Genomic DNA, 13,798 nt, shown 5'->3' with positions numbered 1-13,798 from the left:
ATTGTTGTTGCCAAAATAAATAAAATAGGAAGAAAATGCCATAATAATATTAAAATTTTAGTGGTTCTTTATGTGAAATTTTAATACTTCCTTATCTTTATTTACTCTCAAGTTTCTTTTAGCATAGATATCAATACACATGAACACACCATAAATATGAAAAGACAAGGAAATTAGCTAGGACCCTCGGAGGCTCGGATTATTAATGTGATTTTTTCGGTTAATAATTTCAAATTTTTATTCAATCAATATTACACTGAATAATACTAGTAGGAGATATATAATTAAATATACATATGATGATCAAATTTGAATCCATTGCCATGGTATCGTTTGAAAATCCTAAGGAATATTTCCTTTATATACACTATAAAATTCCAATGGGATCCCCATCAATTATGATTTCTTCATTTATATTATTGACTATAGACATATGTGAAGTATAAAAATAAAGTGTGAATAAAATATACTAACCAAAAAAAATGGTGTGAACACCTACCAAAATTATGAAAAAAGAGTTTAAAGGTTATCACAAACCACATCATAAAAAGGCAAATCCAACTAAAACTTTACACATCACTTCTCTTATAAATACATTCCATCATATTACAAATTGCAAATATTTTACAAAAATAAGTGACACACATGAAAAGAACGAGTAAAAACATGTCACTCCCCACAATATTCAACCACAAATTTCTTATATTTTTCATCATCAAAATCTTCATTCTTAGCTCAACAATTTCTAATGCACTTCCAACATCCTCTTCTCTTTCAAACGTCCAATTCGAATCCGAAAATTCGCATAATAATGAGCATGAAATACCCCTTTTTCGAAAACTTAATAGACGACATTTGATTGATTGTCTTTCTTCTAATCCTTATCTTCAAATTAGTGCCAATACTTCTTCACACCTCTCTGATGAGCAATACATCAATGTCACCATCTCCGGTATATCGCGACCGTCCGATAAGTATTGGGTTGCCATGACTTCTCCTTCTCATTCGAGGTACGTACATGTATAAGCTCGTTCTTATTGTATGTCATCACGCCATTTTCTTGTTCTCAAGGTTAATTTTCTCACAGTCATGTGATGGAGTAAAAGTAACCGGGTTTTTCTCTCAAATGAAGAAATTTTCAACATTATATTACAACAAACTACTCGTAGTTTTCCTTTTTGTATACCACATAAAATCATTCTACTTTTTTAAAAATAATTACCAAGAGAACAGTTAATTAGTTTGTAACATTTTGACTACTCTCTCCGTTCTTTTTTTACTCTACTTACTTACGTTTTATTTTAATCTATTCTTTTCAATTTTATTCACTTTACCTTATTCTATTTTTGACTTATTTTTTGTACTATATTATTTCTTTAATCCTATCATAATTACACATTTTTGTGCGCCTCCGCTTATTTATTCTCTTTTTTTACACAAAACTACATTTGATATTCATATGAGATGTAGACTATAATCGGGTTAAAATAAATTTAATTAAATATTAATAAATAATTTTATTGAAAAGTATATACCAATTTATTATACACTCGAGTTTATACGTACATAATAATTTGTAGTTACGAAAATTAGAATGAATTTAAAGGGTTGCTAAACTACATTAAAGCTAGTTTTTAAGAAGATTTTAATAATTTGTTTTATTAACATTGACGTTGATATTTTCCAGTGTGAAATACTGCCCTCTTAACTCTTTGTTGTACAAAGAAACCGGGGATTTGAGTGATCTTCCTCTTCTTTGCCATTATCCTGTCAAGGTATCATTTATTTAACTTATTTATTTATCTATCTATTTATTATATACGAAGTATATTTTTATGTCAATAATATTTGTTAGAAGTGTTGAATATCTAGCTAAGGTTGCATTCATATTGACAAATTTATGTTGTCTATTATTCTCTCAATTATTAGAGTATATGATGCAATGTTGAAAGTTGTGGTAACCATCTTATAGATGATTAATGCATTATTTATGGATGGAACAAAGTATAGAATAAAGTATTTTTTGCGAATATAAATAAATTAAATAATGCATAACGGTTCAATGATTAAATCATTTGAGTTGCGGAATTTAGAAGTTAAGATGATATCATGTATGTCATGGAAATGCCTAAACTCTATTGAATAGTAGAGAAAGATATAAGTTAAGTTGTTTATATCCACATACATCTAACAATCACTTTTGTATACACCCGGTTTTCAGTAAATTACTGTACATCGAGTTCACTTTTGTCAAATTTAGTGTCACTTTTGTCAAATTTAGTATCACTTTTGTCAAATTTATCAGTGAAGCACAAATAACTCTTATATACGTCAGAGTAACTTTTGTGCGTTTTAGTGTAACTTTTGCGCCTTTTATTGTCACTTTATAACGGATGTTCTGTAATTTACTGAACATCCGTTTTATTTAAATGTTTGTGTACATCTAAATGGGAGGCCCCCTAAAATGGTACTTGAATTACTTTTTTTTTAACTAAAAATTAGGAAAGGGTTGCCTAAACTTTTAGTTATTGTTTACCTTAATTGGTTACAATTAGTAAGGTATAATTTAGTTTAGTGGATAAAGTTTCTTAAGTTAAGGTTTATTATATCATGTCATCATGGATTCACACGTAACATGTTCGTAATAGTAAAAGCATACAAAATTAAAACAATAGCTAGCTTAGACTTGTTAACACGTTAGATTTTTAGTACTATGTATATTATTATAATAAAAGACTTAAATAAATTATATTCTTTTCAACTATTTGTTAACGGTTTTGATTTATTTTTCTTGTTAAAACTTATTTAATTTAATACATTGTACTTTTTTATGGATTAGATCCTTTTTAAGAAGAATTAATTGTGACTAAACTTTTTTGTTCTAATTAGAATTAATTGTTTTGATCCAATTACTTTTATATTTCATACTTGTTGATTAAAGCTATAATTACTAACCAAAATAAATTTTTATTGATCACATTTGTTTTATATAAAAATAAAATGTATTAATTTTTCTAGTTGGAGAGAACACGCTCTTAGCAAACACAAGTGACCCTACATTATTTGATCATAAGGTAATGGAGAAATACATGTTCAAAATGATAGAAGCATTGACAAAGTTGTACCAACAACTAATTAGAATGACATCTGGCCTTAACAAAAGAAAATGTAGTTCTTCTAAATATTCCAAGTGATAAAGAAACATTTTGTTTGATTGCATAAAATTGAAGACATTAACATGTACTTTCTCCATTTATATATTACTTTAACACATTTTTTTTAGCAAGCACTTTAAGAAGGATATTAGACTGTAAACATACAAATTATAGTAATTCGAATGATTTTACAGCCCATAAAAAAAAAATAGTAGTTATAGTTTAAATTTTATCGCTTCTTTCTAATTACTTTCTCAAATTAATATAAAGTGTGCTGCAAGTAAAATTAGATTTAAAAAAAAAAAGAAAAAAAAAAGTCACAAAGGTAAGTGTCTTTTTTTTTTTTTTTTTTTTAAAAAAAAAAATCTACTAATTCATGTTCACACATTTATTATTGGTCGACATTATAAGTATCGTGTCTTGAATTGGTAGCACTAGAATTATCTTGAACCAGTAGAATGTGGATCACCTTTTTCCAACTATAAACATTGCCATCAAATGTCACATGACTTGTATTCAAACTGTTTCGATAAAAACATACGGAGTATCAAATTTGTAATCAAACAGTTTATGTGAATGCTTTTCATCCATACTTCTTCTATAAAAACCAACTACTTATTCATATGTAATATAATCAATATCCAGCTAATAACTAATGGACCTACTCATAAATTGATCTTGAAAAGATAATTCTAACTTGATCCTTTAGAGAGTCTTATTCGTAGCCTATTATTCAATTCGATTACAATTTAAACTCCATTTGTCCTTTAAAGATTGCTCAATTTCCCTAGCCTCATTTCACTCTACTTAGACTAGTTTGAATGGGTCGATAGTTTTGTCTTCATGCGTGTGGGGTAAAGTACAAAGTAAAGATATGGTGTTCGTATTAGGGATTAACAATAGAACGTAATTAAAATGACTCTATAGTCCTTAATAAAATGAGGTAAGATAATATAAATAACACTCATGCTCATACTCATCCCACCTTTTAATCCTTAAACTCTCATTCTCACATGCCAAACGGCCGCTAATTTTCAAAACTTCCCATAGCACCCGCCTTATGTTCCCGGTTACCCAAAAGTCTGTTATGAATAAAAAAAAATTGCATGTAACCAATATGAACTTAGCAATTTATGAATAAAAAAAAAATTGCATGTAACCAATATGAACTTAGCAATTAGCATATATGACTTCTTTTTGCAAGAAGGGATTCCATCAAAATTTGATAACATTGTTTCTGTATAACACTTATTTATTCCTAACATTATTCTTTGCTCAAAATTATAGGCAGCATTTCTGAAAAATGATCCAGATTTCTTAACCTGCAAAAAGAGTGAATGCAAGAAACAAGGAGCTAATGGGAGCTGCAGTATCAAAACTTGTACCGCGTCAATTATATTTCATGTCATCAACATACGAACAGACATCGAATTTGTGCTCTTTGACAACGGCTTTGATGCGCCTTGCATCTTAAAGAGAACTACACCTCTTCCATTTGCTACTCCTAATAAGCCACTCTATGGACATATTTCAAGCATTAATTCAGCAGCTACTTCGGTATGACTCAAATTTAACTAAACATGATAATTTGACATATCGAAAATTCTGTACTCAGTATGTTAGGACTTCCTCTGTCTATCTCAGAGCTAACCAATATTTGGAAGTTTTCTGTCATCATGGATAAGTAGTTTTTTATGAACTTTGTAATAATCAAAAGCGAAAACTGCAGATGAGAGTAACATGGGTGAGTGGAAGTAAGGAACCTCAACAAGTTCAATATGGTAATGGCAAATCAGTAACATCAGAAGTTTCAACATTTACACAAGATGATATGTGTGGTAATAACCCATACCCATTCCTAATGTTTAAATAAATTTCGTTATCTTTCCATGTAAATTGTACATGTTTTTATAATCTTGGATGTTGAAATAATACAATTATATAGGAGGCATTGTGAAGAGTCCTGCAGAGGATTTTGGATGGCATGATCCAGGTTATATACATACAGCTGTTATAATAGGACTTCAGGCTTCTGCAAAATTTTCCTACAAATATGGAAGGTTGTTCTTCATACCTGTTTGACACACCAGTATTCATATAGTTTGTTTGAGTCTTGAATTCTGTTCTCAACAAGTTTGTTTCTGCCGCACAGTGGTGCAGTTGGATGGAGTGATGAGATCCAGTTTAAAACGCCGCCTGCAGGAGGATCTGATGAACTGACCTTTTTAGCTTTCGGTGATATGGGAAAGGCTCCTCGAGATTTAACAGTAGAGCATTATATTCAGGTAAGAGCCATAGCATTTTCTCCTTTTTAAGGTATGCAAGCCAGAATTAGTCTTAATGTGCTTAAAACCACAACCTTGGCTAGAATCGTAGTTTTCTTGACCTGCATTTTGACAGTGCGAGGTAGACTGTAATAAGTCCACAATCCTGCCATATATTGCATTCATCAACATCACTAAATTTAAATAACTACTTTGAGTGCAGTCATATAAACATATCTCATCAATTTCCAGCCAGCTAACCTTAATTTATGGCATTAGCCAGGATCGCTCTCAGTAGTGGATGCAATGACAGAGGAAGTTGCTACAGGCAAAGTGGATTCAATCTTTCACATAGGTGACATCAGTTATGCCACAGGTTTCTTAGTCGAGTGGGACTACTTTCTTCACCTCATCACACCCTTAGCATCTCGAGTATCTTACATGACCGCAATTGGGAACCATGAAAGGTTCATTATATCTTCTTATCTAATCTGAAAATTCAAAACAAACTCGCAATCAGCATCTTTATTAATGCTTCTTTCTTGTTTCAATTGTCTTGCCAAAACAATAGGGACTATGCTGATTCAGGATCAGTGTACCCAACACCAGACTCTGGTGGAGAATGTGGTGTTCCTTACGAGAGTTACTTCCAAATGCCAACCTCATTGAAAGATAAGCCTTGGTATTCCATTGAACAAGGTCCTGTTCACTTCACTGTCATCTCAACCGAGCATAAGTGGACGCCAGGTTCTGAACAGGTATAATTCCATCATTAATCCTCAATTCTTCCTACAAAACATTTCTTTTTCTTTCTGCATCATTTTCAGTAATTTTTGGTTCTTAGATTATAAATCACCCTTCTTCCTTTGCACTTTTGCAGTACAATTGGATGAAAGCAGATATGGCTTCAGTTAACAGGACCAGAACTCCTTGGCTAATATTTAATGGGTTAGTTCAGTTTTTTCCATCACTATTATTCGCCGTGTAGTGGGTTAATTAGTCCTTCTGTGTAACTATACATATCAATGGTTAAAGAGTAATCTCAAGAAACAAATTCAGGAACAGAGGGAGTATTAGAGTTAAAAACGTTAACAAAAGCCAATCATGACACAAAAGTTATGGTTTCATTTCAGGCACAGGCCAATGTACACTTCTGCAAAATCGGCTCTAGTCAGTGTTGATCCGTTATTTGTTACTTTTGTTGAGCCATTACTACTCCAAAACAAGGTAAATATTTCCCCTCAAATGGACTTACATATATTTGCACTAATAATTGAAATTTTTGGTTTCATACAAACTTTGACAATTGTGTATTTTTTGTACTGTATATGATTTGTTTTAGGTTGATTTGGTGCTATTCGGGCACGTTCACAACTACGAGAGGACTTGTGCATTGTATAAAGGCAAATGCAAAGCCAAACCCGTGAAAGATGCGAATGGAGTAGACACTTTTAATAACACAAACTATGCTGCTCCTGTTCAAGCTGTTATTGGGATGGCAGGGTTCAGTTTGGATGAATTCTCACCAATAGTAAGGCCTTGTTTACTTTTTCATAGTATAAGGTCTTACATGTTACATGAATAGTTTTATAATTCATACAATTATATCGGTTTGAATAAAGAAAATTCATAAAAAGAAAAAATTAGTTTTAGTTCATTCTAAATATTAATCTTCATCAAATTTAAAATTGTAGCAATGTTTGCTAACACTAATTTGTCACAGGCACAAGATTGGAGTTTAAAGAGGATTAGTAAGTTCGGTTATTCAAGAATACATGCAAAAAGGGAAGAATTGAATTTTGAGGTTTGTTTTTGCAAAGTTACTCATAATGAATCCATTAAAAGAAAAAAAATGATAACACTCTTTAGACAATATTGGTATAATTTCTTATGTGACTATTTTCAAATGTATTTCTTCTTTTCAAACCTCGCAGTTTGTGAACTCAAATACAAGGCAAGTCGAGGATTCATTTCGGATCACAAAGAAGTAAACTTAATCAACGAAGGGCAGTTTTTGCACTTGTTTCATTTCAAACCAACCCATACAATAGAGCTAGATCAAAGCTAATCAAGGAAAAAGAGTGCGTCGCCAGCATGTTTCATTTAAAGTCCTGAAGAAGAAGAGTTGATCAAGGATTGGTTTTTTAATCAAACTAGTTTGTTTCGTAATAGAATCATATATAGTGTCTCAAATTACAACACATACAATAGTACATTCTTGTGATTCATTCAAAATTAAATTTGGCACTTTGTATGAAATGAAATGTGTACATGATCATTAAAAAAAAAAAAAATGATAGGAAAGGGATGGTTGGAGTTATATAAAGTTATGTGAATTTTTGTACGTGGTGTTCGGAAACTTTCATGTTCATATTGGGTGTTACTCAGGTGATACAGTTTGTATTCAGTTTTTTTATTATAAGATACAAAATTATGCAGCTAAAATTTTCTCTGCCAAATGTTTAGGCCTTTGTGTCATAATTTTGGCTAATATGGACTTGATGATATAGATTGAGAGAAACACATTCTACTTTTTTCCCTTTTTAAATACAAATAGTTTTATGATGCATTAGAAGCACACATTCAGATAGTCACCGTGAAATTCAGCTCAGAAAATTTGAAGAAATCTAAGGGGGGAAAATAAGAGCAAATTTCAAAATGACCATCAATTAATAGATAACCAAAAAATGAAATTAAAAAAATAACCCTTTGTTTGTAATCTTTGGATTGAGAAAAATTGAGGAAAAGGAAGAGAAGAGGAAAAAAAGGGATCCATCCTCCCTTGTTTAAATACCATTTAGTAGGAGGGAAGGGAAAGGAAACGAAAGGATTCATTTACCCTCCCTCTTTAATAAACTAAATCCTTGGAGGGAAAATGTAACCTTACCTTCTCTCTCCCCTTCCTTTCCTCCCCCTTCCTTCTTCTTCATCCCTACCCTTTTCCTTCCACATTGTTATCCAAACAAAGCGTAACACTTTGTTTGGATTGATGGAAATGGAGGGAAAGGAAGGGAATGGAAACTGAGGGATAGAATATCTTTCATTTGGATAATAAATGAGGAAGGAAGGGAATTGGAGAGGAGAGAAAAAGAGAGATTAAATTGAGAAATGAAAATCGAAAACAACAAATAAAGCTTTATTTAAACTATGGAATGAAAAGCAAAAGAGGGAATCCAAACTTAAGACAATAGAAGGATCTTTAATGGTGGTAAGTATGGCAGAAGAATGACAGTGTGAGAGGAGATATGTTGTGCTGAGGAAAAAGTGGTAAGAAAAAGAGGAAGTTAGGGCATATCGCCAGCTAATTCACATTAACTTCAACAAACAACAATCCACCAAATCGACAAATGTTGTTCAAACCAATGATGCCAGAAAATTCAAGGTTTGGTGGTTTCCTATTCAATACCAGCATATGGCATTGAGGGTTATAATATGTAATGAGAAGTTTGTCATCTTTCTGGAAATTGATAAAATTAACATACCCAAATTTCAATAATTCAATACCGCAATATTTAAATAAAAAACATAGAATAAAACTCAGATTCTAAAATCTAACAGTAAACCAAAATAAAAGAACTTACAAGTTGAAAATGATTTCCATCAAATTCAAAAGCTTGAGTTGGCTTGTGCACCGTTACTGTCTTCATAATTTTGCTCACTCTCAGTGTAATTTCTGGATGTTCTTCAATTGTGAGGAAATTAGGAGAAACAGGATGATCACGAGATAGGCAGTGTGAAAGAGGAGATATATAGTGCTGAGGAAATAGTGGGAGAAGAGGAAGAGCAACTAAGAGGAAGTGAGTCAGCACATGAAAAGCAACAGATTTCATGTGAACTTCAGGTACATGTAGGTGCTACAGTGTTTCCACCATTTACACCCAGATCAATTTTTATAAGCAAATGGTTCAGTTTCATACTTTTTAATGGTTAGATATATGTCTCTTGCAGCCTTCTAGGAAACTACGCCATATAAGAGCATTCGGAGGGAATGGCATGCTAGTGATAACTTGCTCTGCTTCCTTTAAATGCCCATGACGAGCTAATAGGTCCACCACACCATGATAATGATCCATCCCTGGCTCAAGCCCATATAACCTTTGCATTCGTGAAAAGAGCTCCATTCCTTCTTCAACTAAGCCTCCATGTCTGCATGCTGAAAGCACAGCCACAAATGATACAGCATCTGGCTTGATTCCCAGGAGCTCCATTTCCTTGAACCTTTCCAAGGCCTGTAATACAAAGCCATGATGCCCAAGAGCAGAAATTATAGTAGTCCATGTAATAAGGTTCTTATCCTGTGTAGCATCAAAGACTTTCACCGAATCTTCAACACATCCACATTTTGCATACATGTCAATTAGGGTGTTGCAAACAAATGTGTCACAACGTTCAAAATTGGACTTAATTAGGAGACCATGGATGGAAATACCAAAAGCAAGGCAGCGCAGACTGGTGCAACTACACAGGACACTCACAATTGTATAATTGTCAGGATGAATTTGAAGTTCCAGCATGTGCTTAAAAACTTCAAATGCTTCAGTATGATAGCCATTATGAGAGCAGGTAGACACTAGAATGTTCCAAGAAATAATGTCAGGTTCATCCAGCTTAGAAAGGATCTCCATAGATTTATCAGACTCCCCCTTTCTACTATAAGCAGCAGCTATGACATTGGAGGAAACCACTGGAATTGGTGTCTCCGCAGAATTGGCAATGAGCAATGCATCAGATAATAGTCCATTTTTGGCATACGAGGTAATCAGCGAGCTAAACACATACTCATGTTGAAGGTATCCCGTTTTTATAATCAAACAATGGAGCTGGTGCAGCTCAAGGACAGAAGATACTTTCAGCACTATAGAAAATGTAAACTCGTTAGGACCATAACCAAACTGAAGCATCTCTTGAAATAAAGATACAGAGCTGTTCTGACTTTTAGAAGTGACAGCTGCAATCAAGCTGTTCCATGAAACAACATTTTTATCACATATTTCATCAAAGCACCGTCGAGCACAAACTAACATATCGCACTTCCCATAGAAGTCAACCAATGCACTACCCACAGAAACATCATACTTCATTGAGTTTTTTATAACCTTAGAATGGACATAATCTCCACACAGTTGTATTCGCAGATTGGCCGAACAATTGATAGCACCAACATAAGTGGTTTTATTAGGCAAAATCCCTTCACAGAGCATATGAAAGAGCAGCTCTAATCCCCTCCCAGGACTCTCACTTCTCGCCAACAGCCCAATCAAGGTATTATATGTCACAACATCACGAAATGGCATCTCCTCAAACATTTTTACAGCCAAAGAAAAGTTCATGCATTTCATACACATGTTGAGAAGGGAATTTGAGGTAGAAACTCCATGAGTTAAACCAGTTTTAATAACTAGACTATGCACTTGTTGTCCTAATTCTTGTGCCTTTTGTCCCGTAAAACCAGACAGTAAACCAACTAAAGAGCCCTCGGAAAGCTTATAACTTGCCCTCATCATCTCACGAAATAAAAGCATAGATAATTCCATGAACCCATGATATCCTAACAAAGATATAACAGAATTCCATGTGACCAGACTCTTGCGAGGCATATCTTCAAAAACTCGAACAGCCTCGTCAATACATCCATGTCTACCAAACAAACCAATTAAAGCAGTCCCAGCATGAGATTCAGCAAATAGCAATCCATTTTTCAACATTAACCCATGTAAAACAAATCCCCTCCTCAAGTCCAAAGAAGAACAAGAGAGAAGACCACCAAAAGTGAATTGAGTCGGTCTAAAACCACAAATCCACATACAGGAAAAGAGTTCCCAAGCATCATCCACCTGCTCATTGCGACTATATGCACTCATTAAAGCATTGTAGGAGACCAAGTTCTTTTGGGGTATTTCGTTAAATACCTTATGTGCACTCTGTAGCTCATGAAAAGATGCATACAAAGAGATAATGTTATTAGCAAAGTAGGTTGATTGTCTAGCATATAAACCCAGAGTAATGGTAAGAGCATGTAAGGATTGTACTGCATTGAGGGTTGCAGCTTTAGTGCATTTATGCAGAAAATCATGAAGCTGTTCATCTTGGTATCCAATTAAAGGTTGTTGGAGTGTACTGAGCAATTGACAACGCCTTAAAATAGCAGTAGAAGAACAAGGCAATTTCAACAATACAGAGCACAAAGATTTTGGGAAGCTTGCGCTTGGTATGTAGGAGGTGATCATGTACAACCTGCTAAGGAAGAAAAGTCAGTCAAGTAGACCCAAGTTCAGAGATGAAAAACACTTACAAATTACCAGCCAAAGTCAAAATAAAATTAATAAAAGGAAAACATAAGCGCTAGAATGAAGTGCATTCTTAAGACCAACAGTGGCAAAGTTATGAGTAATACATTACCTGCTTAATTAACAATGATTTATTTTTCTATATCATATGGTAGCATAAAATTATACTAGAAAGACAATGTAGGGAATATCATGTAAAAATCAGAAACGATTTACGAGCACAAATTACGGACCAGTGTAGTATATCTGCTGAGTGCAAAAGGTATAGTACAAGAGCTTTTCAAGTCTTCTGAAAACCCCCATGAATTGATAAGGAAGGATATTATGGGAAGCAATGAGGAAAGATTTTCCTGCAAAGAGTATCGAATGAGGGGAGAACTTCACGCCCAGTTCAGAAGGCAGGACATCCTGAGTCCAGACCCTAAAATTATTAAGCCTTTGCAATGATACTTGGTTCAACTCTATTCGTAACCATTTTTGGCATTTGGGACTTTCTATCTTCTTGGGTTGATAATCAATCATCTTACATTTGGATAGTGAGTAGTTTTTATAATAATAAGCTTCTCAAATCACCTTAAGAACATGCAATTGCAATATCAATCCTCATTGCTAATCATATCATTTGAGTACCCTCCTCAATCCTCACCTCTTAAGTTGACTCCGCAACCATCCTCAAAGCCACACCCGTCTCTGAGCCAGGGCAGCAGAGGCAGCCACCTCGGCCAAGAAGAAATATACCATTTTTATAGTTCCGTCCTAACATTAAAGGGGTTCGCAACACATTAGCAACCACATTTGACACAATTATCAGATTGAATTCTTCTCGCTTAAGAATGCCAGGAAGAAAAATTCCGTTTTGATACTTCCGTCCTAACATTAAAGGGTTTCGCAACACATTAGCAACCACATTTGACACAATTATCAGATTGAATTCTTCTCGCTTAAGAATGCCAGGAAGAAAAATTCCGCTTTGATACTTCCGTCCTAACATTAAAGGGTTTCGCAACACATTAGCAACCACATTTGACACAATTATCAGATTGAATTCTTCTCGCTTAAGAATGCCAGGAAGAAAAATTCCATTTTCATAGTTCTGTACTAACATCAAAGGGTTCTGCAACACATTAGCAATCACACTTCACTCAAATGTTAGATTAAGTTCTTCTCACTTAAGAATATGATAACCAAAATTCTAACAATGAAATTTCTAGTTAAAATCATTCAGCAATTATAACAAACTGTTCAATTATCTACCTAAGAAGAACCCTAAATTGACTATAATCTAGCAAGGAGATTTCTTGTTATAATCTTTCAGTGTTGATAACCAATAGTTCAATAATCTACTTTAGAAGAACCCTAAATTGAATGTAATGACAATTAATTTAAAGATTAATACTAGAATGTGAAAATGATATTCGTTGAAGTATTACCTCAGAATGAAGCTACTTCAATGGAGGAGAGAGAACGCTCAACAGCTGCTTCAATGGAAAACTCAAGAGTACGCTTTCAATGGAGAAGAGGGGGAGCAACAATTTCCAAGGAAATTTTTACTTTACGGAGTATTTTGAAACTTTTATTACTCCCCGAAAAAATAAAAAATTGTAAAATCAAAAGTGGTGGAAGAACACGAGGAGAAAGAGTATTATATTGGGTCACTAAGTGTGAGACTTGAATTAAATATTGTAAAGTTTTTCAAAAAAAAATGGAACAAGTATTGAAAAACGGCTGGAATAGAAAAGTGGAGCAAGTATTTAAAAACGGGGGGAGTAATATAAAGGAAATACTAAAATATGGAGGTAATAAGATTGGTTAAAGAATAAAAAATTATACGAGTAGAAGGCAAAAGTATTAGAGAGAATTGGAGGAGAGAATATATATTGAGACTATCATGTAAAGAGAAATTAATTAAATGTTGTAAAAGCTTTCTAAATAAGGAAATGAAGCAAGTATTTTAAAACGACCGCAAATAAAAAGTGAAACAAGTATTTAAAAACTGATTGAGCATTAGTTTTTTTTTTCATGATCTTGCTAACGAACATCTTCCGGACGTTCGATAAACATTTAAAATATTAACTAAAGTGGTATTTATTTG

At 33.4% G+C, this 13,798-nt stretch overlaps 1 protein-coding gene and 1 pseudogene across 5 annotated transcripts; one reads left to right on the top strand and one right to left on the bottom strand.

The window, feature by feature from the left end:
- The first annotated feature begins 618 nt into the window (after positions 1–618).
- Positions 619–8,005, top strand: LOC145593649 (putative inactive purple acid phosphatase 27). Its single transcript, XM_081649940.1, has 13 exons — positions 619–1,010; positions 1,688–1,775; positions 4,443–4,712; positions 4,885–4,993; positions 5,101–5,215; positions 5,308–5,440; positions 5,699–5,886; positions 5,991–6,177; positions 6,300–6,367; positions 6,553–6,646; positions 6,762–6,950; positions 7,143–7,223; positions 7,354–8,005. Exons 1-13 carry the CDS (start codon positions 646–648, stop codon positions 7,408–7,410), a joined length of 1,944 nt encoding a protein of 647 aa, XP_081506066.1. The 5' UTR covers positions 619–645; the 3' UTR covers positions 7,411–8,005.
- Positions 4,911–13,274, bottom strand: LOC145593648 (pentatricopeptide repeat-containing protein At3g58590 pseudogene; annotated as a pseudogene). 4 transcript variants are annotated; one of them, XR_014102788.1, is made up of 4 exons: positions 13,137–13,274; positions 9,001–11,656; positions 5,681–5,910; positions 4,911–5,585 (listed from the first exon to the last, which is right to left on the bottom strand). The product of XR_014102788.1 is annotated as a pentatricopeptide repeat-containing protein At3g58590 pseudogene, transcript variant X2 (transcript). The 4 variants fall into 4 exon arrangements; XR_014102787.1 differs by having other exon boundaries at positions 9,001–11,653; XR_014102789.1 differs by having other exon boundaries at positions 4,911–5,541; positions 9,001–11,653.
- Positions 13,275–13,798: the final 524 nt, after the last annotated feature.

Source organism: Chenopodium album, chromosome 19 (assembly GCF_948465745.1).
Source record: "Chenopodium album chromosome 19, dcCheAlbu1.1, whole genome shotgun sequence".
NCBI classification, from domain to species: Eukaryota; Viridiplantae; Streptophyta; class Magnoliopsida; order Caryophyllales; family Amaranthaceae; genus Chenopodium; species Chenopodium album.
This window is presented reverse-complemented; position numbering and strand designations above follow the sequence as displayed.